The sequence below is a fragment of the Varroa jacobsoni genome, unplaced genomic scaffold (assembly GCF_002532875.2).
Source record: "Varroa jacobsoni isolate VJ856 unplaced genomic scaffold, vjacob_1.0 contig00072, whole genome shotgun sequence".
Lineage (NCBI taxonomy): Eukaryota > Metazoa > Arthropoda > Arachnida > Mesostigmata > Varroidae > Varroa > Varroa jacobsoni.
In genome coordinates, this window is record NW_019214406.1 from 240859 (window position 1) to 258112 (window position 17254).

The 17254-nt window shown below is 37.9% G+C and overlaps 1 protein-coding gene across 1 annotated transcript in view; it reads right to left on the reverse strand.

Moving 5' to 3' along the window:
- The window catches only part of LOC111270737 (protein patched), a 29890-nt gene extending 14604 nt beyond the window's left edge, over nucleotides 1-15286 (reverse strand). Inside the window, exons 1-4 of the mRNA XM_022851122.1 lie at nucleotides 14430-15286; nucleotides 8603-8795; nucleotides 3456-3648; nucleotides 1960-3013 (exon numbers count right to left, since the gene is read on the reverse strand). Coding sequence (XP_022706857.1) covers nucleotides 1960-3013; nucleotides 3456-3648; nucleotides 8603-8795; nucleotides 14430-14594 — 1605 coding nt within the window. The 5' untranslated portion in view covers nucleotides 14595-15286. The remainder of the gene's footprint in view (nucleotides 1-1959; nucleotides 3014-3455; nucleotides 3649-8602; nucleotides 8796-14429) is intronic.
- Between the last annotated feature and the right edge of the window lie 1968 nt (nucleotides 15287-17254).

Sequence of the window (17254 nt, forward strand, 5' to 3'; positions counted from 1 at the left end):
ACTAGGCTAGTCTGTCGTCGTATAGGACATTTGGACGTCTTGAGTTCAAATCACAATTCTTCAACATCTAAGAAGCTAATCTATATACTGCTTGAACTACAAAATCACTTAAAGTGGTAAATATATATTATATAAAGAAGCCTTTAATTTAATATTAGTGGTTTTGGTATGTGGTAGATGTGCTACTAACAATATATTTCAGAGCGCATAAGAGGCGCGATAAGAAACGCATATGCTGATAGTCTATATTCATATATATACATCAAACCAGCAGACCTAACTGATTCTCATTATGTTGCATATCTGTGTTTAACCAGCGAATGATCGCGTCGGTTCCAAGGGAAACTAATTACTGCTATCCAAGCATGTAGGCGTATTCTGAAGAAGCTTGACTGTGATTCAAGAGAAGGTTACGAGAAGGCAACTCTTTTTGAATGATACATGTGGTACGAATAATAGGAATATTATAACAAAGCGGAAGACAGAGTTTATTTCGTCTCCTCCATTTGAGATTAATTTGTTTAACTTGCAACAACTTAAGCAAAGATTATTCAGGACCATATATATGGTTTTAATTTTAAGCTTTTGCGTATGCCCGCAACTAAGCGATTTTCTAGAAAACGAACAAAACATCACACATTTTTTTTAAGTAAACATAGTTAAATCGATGAATTTTAATCTATGCAAGCTGTCGTTAGCGCGCTTCAAGGGTACTGCTAGGTAATTCAAAGGCACAAAATTGCGAGAAACTGGCAAACTTTACCCAGAATGGGACCTTAGATCCAGGGAGAAAAATTACTGAACTAAGAAAAAACTATAAGAATGCGACAGCACTGATAGAAGTGGCTTCATTGAATCCACTGGTTCTCCCCTTTTTCTCTTAGTATAAAAGAAATTGGGACAGCTTACATATTAAATCGCAACTCACGAGTTGCATGGACGCATTTCGTACATACCTATTTGAGCTTACTTGACTACTTTTAGTTAAACGTATTTTTCCTATAAGATTATTACACAGTGTAGTCAATGTGAAGCTTAATTTCTCTATGCAACTATATAACCTCATTCATAATTTCAAAGTATTTTTATTATTCATCAGTAAATGTGCAGTAGACTTACTGCGGAATCTTTGTATAAAGAAACTTCAGCATTAAAATGATATTCTTTTATTTATTATAATATAATTGAATGCGCGTTCAGTAAAGATGCCCTCGAAAATAGTTCTCTGACCACTCTATTAGAACTGGGTACTGCGAAGTATTATAAATTATTGAGGGTGTCTTAAACCCATTCGGATAATTGATTGAACTACCTTAAATAAAGCCGGCGGATGCTAGAGAATACTTCGTTTGTGTAGTTTAAATTCTATTTGCTAAAATTTTTTTTTAATTGATTGCCCTAATGACACTATTCCTATAGACTGCGTCATATAATCGAAACCACTGAAATGATTTCTCAAATTAAATAAATACCGCATTTGGACGTATATGGAGGTTTTTGTGTCACAGATAAACGCAATATAAAAGGCGCGTAAGCATGACTTACTGATTAAATGGATTACACTGAGTAAGAGTGATCGTGCTAACCAAACGACTGCTTCGAATTTAGACAGCTATAGTCGTGCCTGTTGGCTACAGTGGGGCTCCTGGGTGTAAATTAGACCCATTAACTTGCAATATGGCAATCTTTTACTGACTTTACCTGCCCGGTTCTATGCGGCGCAAATATAACCAGTAGGATAAAATATTTTCTGTACACAGTTCGAAATAACGCTGTTGCATTTTAGCGCTGTCAGTACTCGATTGATCTTAACCTTTGCCATGCTCCTCCCGTTTTCCGTGTATTGATTCAACAAAGCAGTAATATAGACGTTGACAGAACAAACGAACACGCATATATATATTAACACATATCTAACTAGAGAACAAATAATACAAAACAAAAAGCTTAGCCACTCACCTCGATAGTCACCGATCCACTGGAAACGATTTTGTTAAGAGTATGCGTTAGCATGAATATGCTGTTGCATCCAAGCCCAAGCCCCAAAAAGGGCAGCACTTGCGTCGTAGTAGCGTTGAACGGAAGCCCGAGCATGGCGCACAAACCAAAAGCGGCCGTAATACTTAAGGCAAGCAAGAGGACGCCGACGAATCCGGTCAAGCCCTGCGATAGCTCTGGCCGTTCCAAGTTGACCAGTGCTATGGATACATAGATGAGAACAAGGGCTGCTCCAATAAGCAATAGTTCTATATCAGGTGTAGTGGATTTACGCAATACGTTGGTAAGTGTATTTAACGTAAATACATTAGAACATTGTTGCTGATACCTTGCCAGTTTGGAAAGCCGCTTAATTTCATTCGTGAATTTATTTTGCCATGCTACGATGACTTCGCGAGCTTTCTCTATGCTCCAGTCAGCATTATGCAAGTTATACCTGCCATCATGAAAATCGAACATTGTTTTATCGTCCATAAGTTGTATAATAGTTTGGAGTGCGCCTGCACGCGTTATTAAACCAGATCGATTTTTTTGGATGCCGCCGACAATAAGTGATTCAGGCCAGTGCATGCCATCAGTAGTAGCAAAGCCATAACAACCTCCGGTTAATGCGGCACCAATGTCGGGTAAAATGCGAGATTTCTTATTTGGAGCCGTTTCAGGACATTCTGGATCGTCTGGGTTAAGACATGGCCGTTTTTGATACGCCGTGGTAATACCCGAACGAGCCATAAAATTCTCCATAGATTCAAAGGGAAAATCAGTAGCACCCAAGGTCTTAATCATTGTTTTCATTAGCCTCGTTGGATTCAGATTGAGCCAGGTGAGGTTTTGAATGCCAAATGTTTCAATTGTTAGGGGATACCATGGGCTGAGTAGTTTCGAACCCTCCCAGAAGCAGTCTAACGGGGTTTCTATTATGCATGGCATGATATTTTCAAATATCTGATCTATGAAGTGGTGATTAAAGGCCGGAACACTCGCTTTTATGCATAAGTCTTGCAGACTCCAGGACCTGCAAAAGGTTATGTAATAAAATGTAATTTTAGCATATAGAATAGCTATAAATCAATTTTTTAGTGTCCTAGTAATGGCACGTCGTCTTACAATATCCATCACCGATGTAAACTAGAGTTTAAACGTCATTTAAAGCTACGCCTAATTAAAGCTAAAGGATCTTACTCTACAGCATACTTCGACATCGGAGATTTCTCATGCATCGACACAGTAAATGCGTAATAGTAGCTGTGAAGTTTGTTAACCTCAAATTCTAATTATCTTAAATATGGTCTCGAATTTGGGCGATCTTTAGTGCTTTCTTTGCGGATTACTTAATTCTTAGTTAGGGTTTGAAGTTGTTTTTAAACAATAACTCAAGTGTGCAATGGATCTGAACTATTGCTTGCCATTATATTAAAAAAAACATTCTTAAAGCAATCTAAACAATAAACACTTACTGTCCGAACAGGTCGACTTCTATTTGAAGGGCTTCCCTCAAAAGATCTACGTGAGTCAGAAGCGCCTCATAACGTAGAATGTTAGCACTTATATCTGGGCTTGAACTTTGAATAATAATTTGTTGGCTGTCTGCAGCCGACACCCCAAGCTTAGTTCGTATGTACTCCAATTCGCGAGTAACTCGGCCCCCCTCTGAAACGTTAAGATTAAAATAAACGTTGGTTACCTGGCAGCTAAATAACTAGTAGATACATGAAGAAGGACAACTGACTAACTGCACAATGGACGGCAAATAATCGTCATATTAGGTTCATCTATCTCTGTGTTATGCTTATTTACTGGATCCTGTCTAGTTTCTATATCTCTACTTATCGTCGTTGTTTCTATTCCTTTCGGTGACTTCATAATTTTCAATCCTGAGGGTTAAAGAACCTCTAAGTCTTTGCACTTAAAAATAGAAAGTTGCACGTCCAAATATATAGAATACACTGTCGGCAGAATCAAGCGAAAAGATTATTGGTCTACTGATGCCTCTTCAGAAGGCTGCTTTTACTGAATCTACTATCGGCAAACTATAAAAGCTGGGTGTACATAACGGAGCAGACCGCAGCAACTGCAGCACGTGATAAAACCCTTAGTGGTGAGATCGGCCCTGGATGTAGGAGCATAGGACATGCGGAGCCACAGTGAAAATTGTGACGATTTAAGCTCCGTTAAAGAAATTACAGGCCAAGTGTCCTGAAAAATGTCACAACCTTCTTCACAAACGCAATACATTACAACTTATTTATCAGCATCAAATAAGGTCAAATTACCGTAACAGTGATTATCATTAACAATAAACTTTGGACGCTCTATATGTTTATTATATATGTTTGAATGAGAACCGCATTTCTGCATAAGACTGATAATGCATAGCACTGCTCTCAGAAGCATTTGCGACCATTGTTCTAGTATTTTCACTTTGCAACCAAGAGACTCAGTATCCATGCGGTCACCTCAATGCGTCTCGTCAGTCTTTCAGCGTTTCAGAACCAAAACTTGGACGACAACTTATTTTCATCGTCAACTGCTCCTATTACACTTGTCCGTTCTGATTCTTATGAACCGTGTCAGTTCCCTCTTGTCGGGCGGTTTCGGCCAAACGCGAGCCTGCCGGTCCGATGGTCTGTCAGTCTATGCATATGAGCAACCGTCAGTCACGCAGTCTCGCTTTCTTACGTCTTCTTGTCGGCTCTGCTGTCTTAGACGAAGATGTCTTCATTCCGGGGGCCCCTCATCTCTCCTGACGTCGACCACGGACCGCCTCCCGTTCACCAAAGCCATCATTTAGCATATAGTGACTTCAGCGCCCAATGGTCTGATGCTCGATTCCGATGAATTCTTATGAACGAGAATCCCTAAGGAACACAAGCTACGAAAACTGTGCATGCTCTTCTTTTGATATTACCCGCAACGCTTTCTATTGGGTGTCACATACGGTAACAACGCATTGCGTCTAATTAAACCTTCTTTTAAGACATACATAACTGTATTCAAAGCCCATGCTTCTTGTTCATTATGACAAAACTTATTCGTTAATTTTGCAAGCACTACAAGCTGTGTCAGCCAATGTCAGCTCGACAATCGTATATTTAGCCGCTGAATCTATACGTATATAGAATTACATCATTTTATGGTATTGGATTCCTTATGAAGGCGCTCGTTGGCTTTGAACTCTAGATGAAGCTAACTGTGACATTAACTATTATTTATTATACTCTCGCTCCCAGCGATCGTGTTTGATCAACGTACACACACGCTTATTATGTGTAAATACAATATAGTCATCTATTTTGGTTTGGTAAAACCTCAAACTTAATATCTACGCAAATTTATAAAGTACAGAACGGAGCCGATCGCGCTGTAACGTGTGATACTGGAATTTAATACAGAGCATTTGATTACATAAAATTGGCAAGTGAGATCAAAAGTTTACGTTACGATGGACCTAAAACTGAGAAAGTAGAAATAACATTTTTTGAGCAAACTCCATATTAACTAAAGTAATGCATTTGGTGAAAGCTAGGTTCGCGTCTCGATTACTAGTACTTACCACGTAAGGACTGACTTTAAAGCGAACTCGATTCGCAGTCTGCACGTTTCTAACTAACCTTTCAGCCAAACAATAAAAAAATGACAAACAAGTAGTCGTTATCCACAAACCCTAGTCTACATATAAATATACCTCAATAAATATACCTACCCGCTTAGACCAATGTTATTAAGGCAAATAATATCACCTAAACTGTGATAGCAGCCGCCAATTAATGCTACCAGCAACTACATAAATACGTTCACACACCTACGCTTTTCGCTTAGAGGCAACATAAAGAATTTATTTAAATGAAGAAGCACGCTAATATGATTTTAACTCAAGAATTCGATTTTAACACAAGAATTGTTCGGTATTTAAACGATTATGCCTTAATACGCTAATACAGTAAGACCTGCTTTCTGCGAACGCTTCATTTTTCCAGCGCACATTGCAAACCACCATAGAAATAAACTGTAGTCACTGATCACACTGTCAGATAGAGCGTGGGCTTTTAGGCCGAACAAAGATGAGATTAGTTGGGCCCTAAATAACGCTAATGTAACTCAAATATTTTACATATTTGATAACATTTAGATTGTTTTGTTTATGCAAAATGGGTAAGGTTATTCGAAAGAATTCAGTTTTCTTGCAACATATGGGCAAAGGACTGTTCGATCGGTCGGTACCAAAACCATAGTTGTGATGTCTACGCTTCCTAAAAAGTGCAATTTTAAAGCAGAAGGAACGGAGATTGTGAGTTCAGAAAATATGCATTTATTTAAACGTTTGCAAATTGTTGCAAAAATAAAGTGTTAATGAAAGCAAAACTTGTTTCACGCCTGTAAATATATTATCTTACATATATATTATTATATTACAGCAATGCGCATGACACCTGTCAAAAACATTTTTTTGTTTGCATACGAACATGCTCTATCGTATCATTCTAAATGTGCTCTTTTCTAAATAAATGTTGCGAGCTTTATGCGTGAAATCCTGTGATTATTTCGGACGGCCGACGTTTAAAATAAACGTGTCTGTTCTAAAATCTACAGGTCGCTGTGTCTAGTGGACAATCGCATTGCTACTGAAGCATTGTAGTACCCGCAATTTCAGTGTTATGAAACCATACCACGCTGCCTCCATATATATTGCTTCGGAATTATTGGTATATTAGTAGCAGTTTTCTTTGCGTGTGCCAGTTGCTGCGCTTCGCATAATGCTAACGATTTCACACGTTAACATATTTATAACTTATGTATGAAATCCAAGATTTCAAACACGTGGACCATGCAAAAATGGCTTACAACCTTGTAATACGAATATTTCAGCCCTGGGCATTATTGTATAGGAATAAGTGGCGCAATAAATACATTACTGTTATACATACAACGTGAGGCAGACCTCACTGGTCGGTTCGAAAAAAGTTCTTGGACCGTTGGAGGGTCTTCATTTCACATCTATTAAGGAAACAGGAAATATGCACAATATTGCAATCTAGATTCAATTGCATAGTATTGATTGCACAGTAACACCCTAGTCCCATTTCTATGTTTATATAATAGTAGGTTATTGTGAAATAGCGTTATTATATGTTTAAAATACAATAGCTACAACAATGATAATTGTGGTTATTCGAATGATCTTATTAACATCAGATTAACAGAATTGAGGTCCACTCATATAACTAGGAGCTCTGTCTTCCGAACTACGTCGCAATAAGAGATTATCTGACCTAATACATTGTATATGATATGATTGGCAAGAAGCTGTACCTAGAGAAACAGTTTTAGGACTTGTTAGCCTTAGATTTGGAAATATAAAAAAAAAACGAAAGATGTTAAATATCCATGTGAAATTTTCAAGCGATATCATAAAGAATTATCAGTTAAACGGCTAAACGTTCGTCTATTGCACTTTCAACATACACACTTATAATATTACACTTTGGCACCTTCGTAACACAGTATCGTAGTAATATAGAATTAGTATTAGGATGCGTCTGTTAAAGATGTGTTACACGATCAGCTCTTTATTGCAATAATTTACATGTTTTCTGCTATTTAGATTGATATAAAATAAAGACTCCCAAACGACTATTTGTGCAGGACTTAAATTGCTTTTAATTTTGACTTACACATTTAGGCTAGAATTCCTTCCTTTATGACACTTAAAATCTTTTGTATAGAATCCTCTGAATTTGCTTTAAGTCCCATTTGCTGTCCTCTTGCCTTAGAGAACAGAAAGCATATTTAATTAAAAATTGATATGAGCCTTTTTCTGAGAAACCTTTCATGTTTATGTAATATCATATACAAACTACTATTTTATATAACAAGTGTGGGCCCGGTAGTTTAGAATAATTAGGTAAACTAGTGGCCGTAACAGATTTTCTACACATATATAATGCAGGTGCTCTCAACTAGCGAATACCGAACAAAAATTTAATACACGCAATTTCAAACGTTTGACTAGACATCACAATACTAAATACGTATAGTTCTCTAGTATACGACAACAATCGTCTCACAATAATTATCAATATGATTTATTCAAATGTTACCAGCTACAAAGTGCAAAAATATGCGACGTTTAACCGACGTTAAATCCTGCCTGTTTTCCTTCAAAAAACCCACTACGTGTTAAGTTATAAGCTCATGTAGATGAGTTCATGTATGCCAAGATAGAACAAAATTTTAGAGCCTGTTTGGCTATACCTTACGTGGGTTTATGCTGCTAGTTAAAATATTTACAGCAAAACTCAAGTTACTAATCCCCCATTCCAAGGCACCTTCTTATCCTTCTTTTGACTAACAGTAAATTTGTTAATGGAGTATGCGCACAAAAAGCCGGTAATAAATGCAGAAGTAGTTACACTCACACTAGTATTGTGATACCCTTTGATTATTGACCTTACTCCGAAGAATCGTTAATTAATGTATCACATATTGTTATATTTTTATTCGTCGTTTTCCAATATCGATACTTTCTTATTATATTTCCTAATTTAACTATAGTTTTTATGCGAATAATGATTACGTCACTTGTAGAGAATGATTATATTCCTACCTTCAATCCAGAGTTTCTCGAGCTCGTATTCGTACCGGACGGATTTAAGTCCAACGCAGAAGATAGCGAGAATAAGCAGCCCTACGAAAAGAATTTTGCCGGGATTCCTTTGGATACCACACCCAACTTCGTACAGATGTACTTGAAGGTGCTTCCGTAGCCAGAGCGAAGCCTGGTTACCCCTAGCCCGTTCCTGCATTCGGAATATACAAAAAATTGTAACTTTGTGATCCATAAACCTGAATCCCATATAAGTTTTCAGATGTAGTTACTGTGAGATCTGATAACCAAATATCAAAGATATTAAGAGTTTAGGAGACATGCTATGAAAATTCGGTTATCATGCGATAAAAAGTTAGAGTTTCCAATGCCAGTCCAGATTCTATTTTAATAATGCATGGCTATGAGGACACTGCACTCTGAAATCCAATAATTTTTTTAAACCATTGAATTTCTAACAATGTGATATCAGGAGCAATGTGGATATTATACATATTTATTCTATTATAGATAACAAGAACCAAAGTAAAGTGACACTATTTTGGTCAAGCCTGATATTATGGTCAAATCTGCGTACTCTAACAGTCATTTTTAACAAAAGCTTTCCTTAAGAGAGTAATTGGTCTTATCACTGCAGTAACCTCCGCCAGATTTTTATAAATTAAGAGTGAATTCTACTAGAGTTATTTAAATGTTAAGATAAATTATTTGTTAATACGCGCGTATGTATTCGTTTTGTGTAGCTGACCCATGTCATTCTGCAGGCCTTTGGCATAAGGTTATTTATATATCCTCCCAGCCGACGTACGTATCCGGTTAGCTTATCTTTAGGCTGTCTCTTCTCTCAAAGCTCACGCAAAAAACGCATCAACGTTTGACGTTGTTTTTCTTAGGGGTACTTTGCTGTTGGCTGATGCCTAGCCGCTTGTTGTCGAACTGGGCCCCTAGTATTCTGCGCTTTCGGTCTTTCCCTCTATAGCGCCCATCGGCATTTTTTGTCGCAGCTGAGTTGTCAGATGCCCGTGGCCTGCTGATGTCTTCATCAAATACAGTCGTCGCGTTTCACATTGCGTGCCTCTGTACACTCGAGTGCGCAGGCGAATACCGCTTTCGACTACTAGCTGTTTCTCGTTGAGCATATTACACTTGTGAAGTAACAAGATTATTTATACTGGCTTACCGATAATCTGGGAAAGCCAATAAGAGTGAATTGCCGAAGCAAAAGATTTTCGCTTCAATAATATATTTCGCACTCATGCCAACAAAGAAGCTAACGATAAAGATGAAAAAAATCTGATAAGTTCGTTGTATTTTGTTTTTATTTGTTCAGTTCTAATAAACGGTAATCTGACCTGGCATTTGACTTCTCTTTCTTTCAGTCACCGTGTATTTTACAGACTCACGTATTCATGCGTGTGTTCGTAATGAATTTAAATGTCCGGATAAGTGAAAAGTTTCGAACTTGTTTTTTAAATTAAAAAGGAAAGCTTTCTTAATTATATATCTCGAATTTTTCGATTTCTTAAATACTCCTTAACAGTGTTATTCAATACATTGTCCCGATATCTTCGATTACAACCTTGAAGGTCATGTCAAATTATGGAGGTTTTTTGAGGGATAAAAACAGGAATAAATCACGACTTTGTAGTTACTCGTCTAGACCAATACACGTGTGAAATATACAGTGAGCCCGGGTACTACACTAACTATCTTCATAAGGCAGGTTTGTGTTGAGCTATAGTTGCACGTCGTGCTCTATAGAAATATACTCTATGTGGAGTATCTTGTCATCCGTTAGCCCATTTGGCCTATTTGGCTCGTTTCGTTCCTTTTCGTTTTGTCCTATCCACGCTATTGCCGTCATGTTACGGCGTGAAGCTCAAAAGACAGCGGAGTTGCTGATTCTTTAGGATCGATTGAAACGGCGCCAACAGCAACATCAGCAGAGCAGCAAGCTACTGGGTCGTTAGTCAGTCTTGTACTCTCGACCGACCGACGATCGCTCCATGCTGTCGTTTCATGCTGCTGCCGACTCTACGGAGATGTTGCGCGCCATTGTCGCCTTCGACTGCCTACCTATCTGCCCACCATGCTAGCTGATGCTGAGCCCGACGATGGCGGTACTAGCAAGGGATCTAGAATCGCTGGCTTCTTCTCGGGGGTAGAGGCAGGCTGATAGGTAGTCACAGCGAGAAGCTGGAGCCTCTAACTTGGCTATTATTCGCGGAGGACTGAAAGCCCCTTCTGGGAATGGCCACCCATCACGAACGCCAGCGAGCATATACAACGATCATCCCATTTACGGCCAACGTGTACCAGCTATCGTAGCTAATGTTAGAGTCCAAGTGTACAAAAACAAGCGGGTCTCAGAGAGTATAATAGAGGCGAACTAGGAGGAAAGCACCCGATTGCACCAGCAAAGAGAGTGGCCGGCAGCGGCGTTTCGTCGACGAATATTGCCGGACGGACGCTTTACTGAATCTACCAGACCTACAGAGTCGCATACTTGTCTGATCTAGTTGTTCCTAGGCTAAGGAAGACTGCTGTGAGCTACAATCAAATGAAGTCATAGAAAGATTTCGCTGTGTCCCTACTTTTCTGTTTGCCTGCCGCTCCGCAAGTTAGCCCCTGATTTTGCTTGCCGATCAGCTCTGAGATGGCTTCATTATCAAACATATTTTCTTCTTTATCTTCTTAGTGCCATTACTCCCGGTCGTAATGTAGCGCCCATAAGGACCCCCTTGAAGCCCAGCAACCATATCTGTGTTTCGCTGCGCTAAGAGTGGGATTTTAAAAACCCATATCTAGTTATGCACTGTTGCCTAAATGATATAACTCACTAACACAATTTTTACCGTACCATAAACATAAATGTAATATCACCAGACACTAGCCCTATTTATATCTTTACTAAATCTCGTAACTTTAATTTTAACATAACATAGTAAGAATTAACAAAAATTCATAAACGGTTTCGCTTGTTAATAGGAGATTAATATGTGTAAAATGAGTTATCCTTGATAATAAGCCAAAATTTCGCGAGATTTTCGAGAAACTAAATGGATCGAATGTGAGACTTAGAAACAAATCCATAAATCATGTTTTTAACGATAACCAGTGTATCTACTAATTGCGAAAAGTCCAGAGTAGCGGGTTTGTTTGTCCAAGATCTACCTTTTAACGTTGACTTTTCATCGGACTGTATTGTTTCGCCCTGGAAAGAGCAGTTCGGAAAATAGAGCCAATTGGGCAAATACGTTTCCTCTAAAGGAGCTACGTAGAGACTGTCAATTTGGTCATACACCAAAGCAATTTCTTTTCGATTCCCGAGAACAACGCTGCACCGCCATTCAGAAACACCAAGGCGACCACCAGCACTGCCCACGTGGTATGTCATCAGTATGAAAATTCTGTCGCATGAATAAGTGTGCTCAACGTGTGTTGCATCAAACTGTTTCAATTATTACTGTGCTTACGGTTATTAGAAAATAGCTGGTAGCCATTCGACATTATTTTTATTTTAAATATAAATAGCTTCTTATCTCTACACAACAACATTAAGATACGGCTCATAGCGAATAGACGCAAGACAAAGCCTCCCGAGCTTTAGTCCAATGATAACATTAATATTTGAAAAACTAAAGCTGCTACACAAACCTGACAAATACTATCTTGTTTATCCAGAAAGTTTCTCTTTAATAAAAAATGCTTCGATTATACATTCAAAAAATGCGTTACTTGACTTTTTATTATTACTAATAAAAGTAATGATTTTGAGAAACTGTTTTACTCGCCCACATGTAGTATTATTAGAAGAATTTCAAAGTCTAGCATTAAAGTATTTCTCACATACACGACTATTTTGTATACATAAAACTGTTTCTCTTAAATATTTCTTTTATGAATTTTTCATTAAACTTGATACTGGTCTTCGTAAAGTTCTTAATTGATAATATTAATATATTACCACTTAAGCAGCAGTATTCCGAATTTTAGTACAAAACATATAAATCATACCATTCAGAAGTACGTTTACTTAAAGCAGATCTCGACAGGCTTTTAAATATAAGAATTAAACAGGAAAATTTCTCCAAGCGATATTTCGTGGCGAAAATGTTTGCGCTATATACGGATGGAATCAACATAAACCTGGGAAAAGTGATAATTATGCTGTTTGGTGCTGCTTATGCTAGTTAAGCATAGTCAATTATCAACGAGTATACTACATTAAAATTTTACGGCATAGGAACCACTTCTTCGACATGTTCGTTTCAGGTTGGTCGTTAGGTTTTTCAAGACGAGGAGCCTTGAGTAGAAGAAACAGTCATGTTGACTATTCATGATATTATTATATTATGATACATAGTAAGAATATATATGTATGCAGGAATAATGTATCTCTTGGACAAAACTGTAACTGATATATCTAGAAAGTATTAAAGCCCAAAACCAGATTCAGTTCTGTTCGAACAACAGGAAAGTTCAAACACTCTTCTTAAAAACACCTGATACAAAAATGCTCAGCTTTTTGCCGCACGAATTAGTAGAAGGTGTACTTTTATATACTCAAAGGAGCCATAAAAGTTATCGTATAACAGTAGAACGATCGCGGGAATCTAATTCTATACAAGATCATTAAATTACAGTCAGACAATTGAAAAAGCTCATACTCGTAGTAAAATGAATTCAATTAGCGACACCTGTAGATTTCCTTCCACAACCTTTGTCTTAATAAAAAAAAATATGTGGCCGCAAACGACTTTATGTGATGGAGAACACCTCTAACATAATAACAAATCAAGCATGCAGCTGTTTGCCGCTCAACACGTGACAAAGCAAAATACAGGACCACTGCACGCATGGTAGTAGGAACTGTCTTATATTCGAAAGCGATGGGCCGTAATGACATTAAAAGCTTTAGCGTGCTGCAAATACTAAATTTTATTTCCACTCAGTGCATTTAATTAAATCGTCTCCAATATATCACTGCTACTGATTGTGTTTAGGTTTCCAAAATACCGACTGCAATTATACACAATTGCAAATATTAATTAGTCTCGTCGAATTTCTTTTGTTGAGACATATTGTTGCTGTTGAAGCCTCTAGACATCCTGAATCTATTTTTTAGAAAGAATTATTTGGGAATCATAATTGTTTTACATTTTATTGCATTTAACTCACTTGAATAACACATTTCTATTGATTTTAATATGTACAATGATTTTTTTTCTTATCGAGGCAGAAACTAACAAGTACTATAATAGAAAAGTGATTGCGGGCTGACATAATACAAGATAAATTTAATATTAAAGCGCGCAACCCCTCCATGAACGAAACGCAATGAAAAAGCACGTTATAATTTAACAATGATATCATTGTTCCATATAAGTCGCAAAAGGAACCTGTCGGGGTTTTTAGGAGGTGACGAAGCAAATTGTCCTACACTAGTATCTCGTTAGACCCGTAAAAACAAGTAACACGACAAAACATTGATGTTTGTCCAGTCACCTGCGATGAAACGGAATTTCAACAAACGTGCCTATGTTAGAAGGCACTTCAACAATGAAAAACAGTATAATTCAAGCGCTAGTTCAATACACTAAAAATAAATGCACAACAGAGTTGTCCGTTCCAATTTTCGACTGTCCAATCGGATTTGCTAAAAAATGTAATCCTTAGGTAATTTTGAGCATTTCCATTGAGTAAAATGATGCTAGCTACCCACTGATAACAGCATCCAAATGAGACTTTCAAATACTTGCATGGACGCATGTGTTTGCATGCATGCTATAAATGCAGCTGCCTAGATCTTGAGCTCCAGTCGTACCTGTTTGATCTCTTCGTAGGCGATACTGGCATCAGTCCAGCTAGTCCTTGTGAGCAAATCATACTCGATCGTGTCGAGTGATTGCGATGGTGCGACATCACCTAAATTAATTTTATCCGGAGTCATGGCGATCTGTACTTCAGAAGTCATCTTTACCATGGTCATAAGAACGTGTCACTACGTTCAGAAGCGACAGTAAAACACGTATTCCGGTGATTCTGCACATGACACAGTCCGAACTAGCTCAGTTGGGGAAGGCCCTTGCTCTCATCAACGGTTACTGTCGCACCTTAATGGACGGTTATATACAAAAAATCGCTTCGCTTCATATATTTTTCTGTATACGATATTCCTTATTTTTTGGTACTGAATTAGATCGTCTCTCTAAGGCGTCCGATTAATAATGCGGATGTAAGTTTCGGAGCAACAGTGGACGATGTATACAGATTTCGTACAAATAAGAGATGGTCAGTTAGGCGGTGTAGGGCTAGTCTACGACAATCACATTCTGATGATTTTTAATGAATTCGATCATTGTTCAAAGCAATATTTGTCGTAGCATCCTTGTTTAAGTTGTCATTCTAATCAAGTTTTACAAGACGATCGTGTAAACATGTAGCGGGATAGATGAATTTGCAAACGCGTACACAAACCACAAGCACATAACTGCGTTTGTTTAATCCTGTATCACCGCAATCCAATTAATATTCCTTATACACCTAAATATCCTTATTCTGTGCGATAGATTCTCTTCTGTTATTTTAACTCGTGAAACCGATGGTTGTTCACCCTGTCAGTCTACCCGCCAATGGACACACAATCAGCAAACGCCAATACCAACTAATTCATTCGTTCTTCGGCCGCTTGTTTCGCTCTTTCTTCATTGATGTGGAGAGGACTACCGTCCACTAGCAGGTAGTACTCATAGATGGCGCTGTCGTCAATAGGAGGCCCCTCCTACATCGTGAGGTCGCATGCCGGTTTGAAAACTTGGCGGGCTTAGAGCCCTTATTGGGATCACCGGAAACGAACTGTGGTTGGTCGCGCAATCAGTTCAGGGTCTGAATGCTCCGCTTCTAGAGACGGCGCATTGTGTTAGTAATGTCAGCGTTCTCGCGTATGGTGCGCACCAGTTTGACCTAGTGTCCTACAACAAAGGCGCGCAACCACAGCAGTTTAATACAAATACTGACCATCGGTTGCCTACTCCTGTTTGCGTACCTCGAAAACGTTTTCTATCGAAAAGCATTAGTTAAAAAAAATCCCTTGGTACACTTACAATCAGACATACCCTAATATGTGTTTTAGTAAACTTCTGTGAACTTTTTTTTTTTTTTTTTTTAATTTAGCTTTGTTGGTAGCTGAATTATCGTAGAAGACTTTTCTTGAGCTTACACATGTGCAAACTCGAAGCTACGCTTTTCGGCATTGGTTCAAGCATTCTTAATGCTTAATGATATCCTCTAGCTAGTATTTAAACACACCTACAAATATGAATATGTGAAACGACGTCCAGATTAAGCTCGATTACGCAATTGAATTTGTTACTAATAATTGACATACATATTTTGATTACTGCTCTGTCCCTCGAAAGAGTCTATCTAAAGCTGTATGTTATTCGTAAACATTACTATGTGCCAATAAACTTTCTTCTAAACGCGCCAATTTCCGTTTAAACATGATCAAAATATGGCACATGCGTAGGAGTCACTACCAGCTTATAAAGCACAGGCCTACCTAATTTCGAACTTCAGTGTGTAAATAACAATCAGTTCTCTGGATGGACGATTAAAAAATACGTCGCTTTGCGTTTTTTATTATTTTCCAGACCAAACCTCTGCCAAAAATAACTGCACTTCGTAAACCACCGTTAAATTCGCGTCTGACTCTCAAGTCAGTCATATGGAGGAAACTAAACCTTTTTCTTTGAGACCTAAGCCGAAAGGGCATCATGTGCAGACCTAATGGATTCTGCTGTCTACATCTCGTTTGTATACCTTGTACAAATGCATTAAAACCCGGAAGAAAGTTCTGAGAGGTTTAAAGATCTCTTACGAATTGTTCTACCAGCAGGTTTGAGCGCCAGTGGTATGGACTCCGTGTTTCTGATGTATTGTGACAACAACCAGTTATTTCTCATCAGCAAATAACTACCCTTTCCAAATTCTATGAAGTGCATATGTACCTAATATACACGCAACGCCTTATTTGGAATAAATTTAGTATTTAATTTAGTAATTAAAAATAGTTTTACAAAAAATGTTGGCAAAGTACGTTATGAAACAATTCTAATAGATGTTGTTTTTAATATTTTCCTCAGAGGGACGTTGTGGCACGTTCGCTATCACGAATAGCTTCTGGATCTCTGCACGCTCCAGCCATTATATCATGTAATGAAAATTCGAAAGGGATTAGGGATTATATTAGAGAACAAATTGTAGTGAAAAATTACTAATATTATCGATTTCCACTCGGTGTTACCACATTAGGCATTAGAAAAGCACGATCGTTTAAACAGTAGTTTGCGGAAGTCTATTCCTTAACTTAAATTTTAAGACGGTGTAACCACGGCGCCGCGTCTAGTGCACTATTTTGCAGCAGGTCTTCACTACTAGCATCAGCCCTCTGGAACATACGGAACATCCATTTAAACTTAAGCCCAATATTAATAATACTCGAGATATGATCGTATACAAGCACCTAGATATTTTCTATGCTTTCTTTTATATGCAAACAATTGGAAACAATAATCTGTTCAGTAATCTGTAAAAACAAAAATCAGCTAAGAACTTAATAACCAGTGATTAGTATGGCACTGGCTTAAT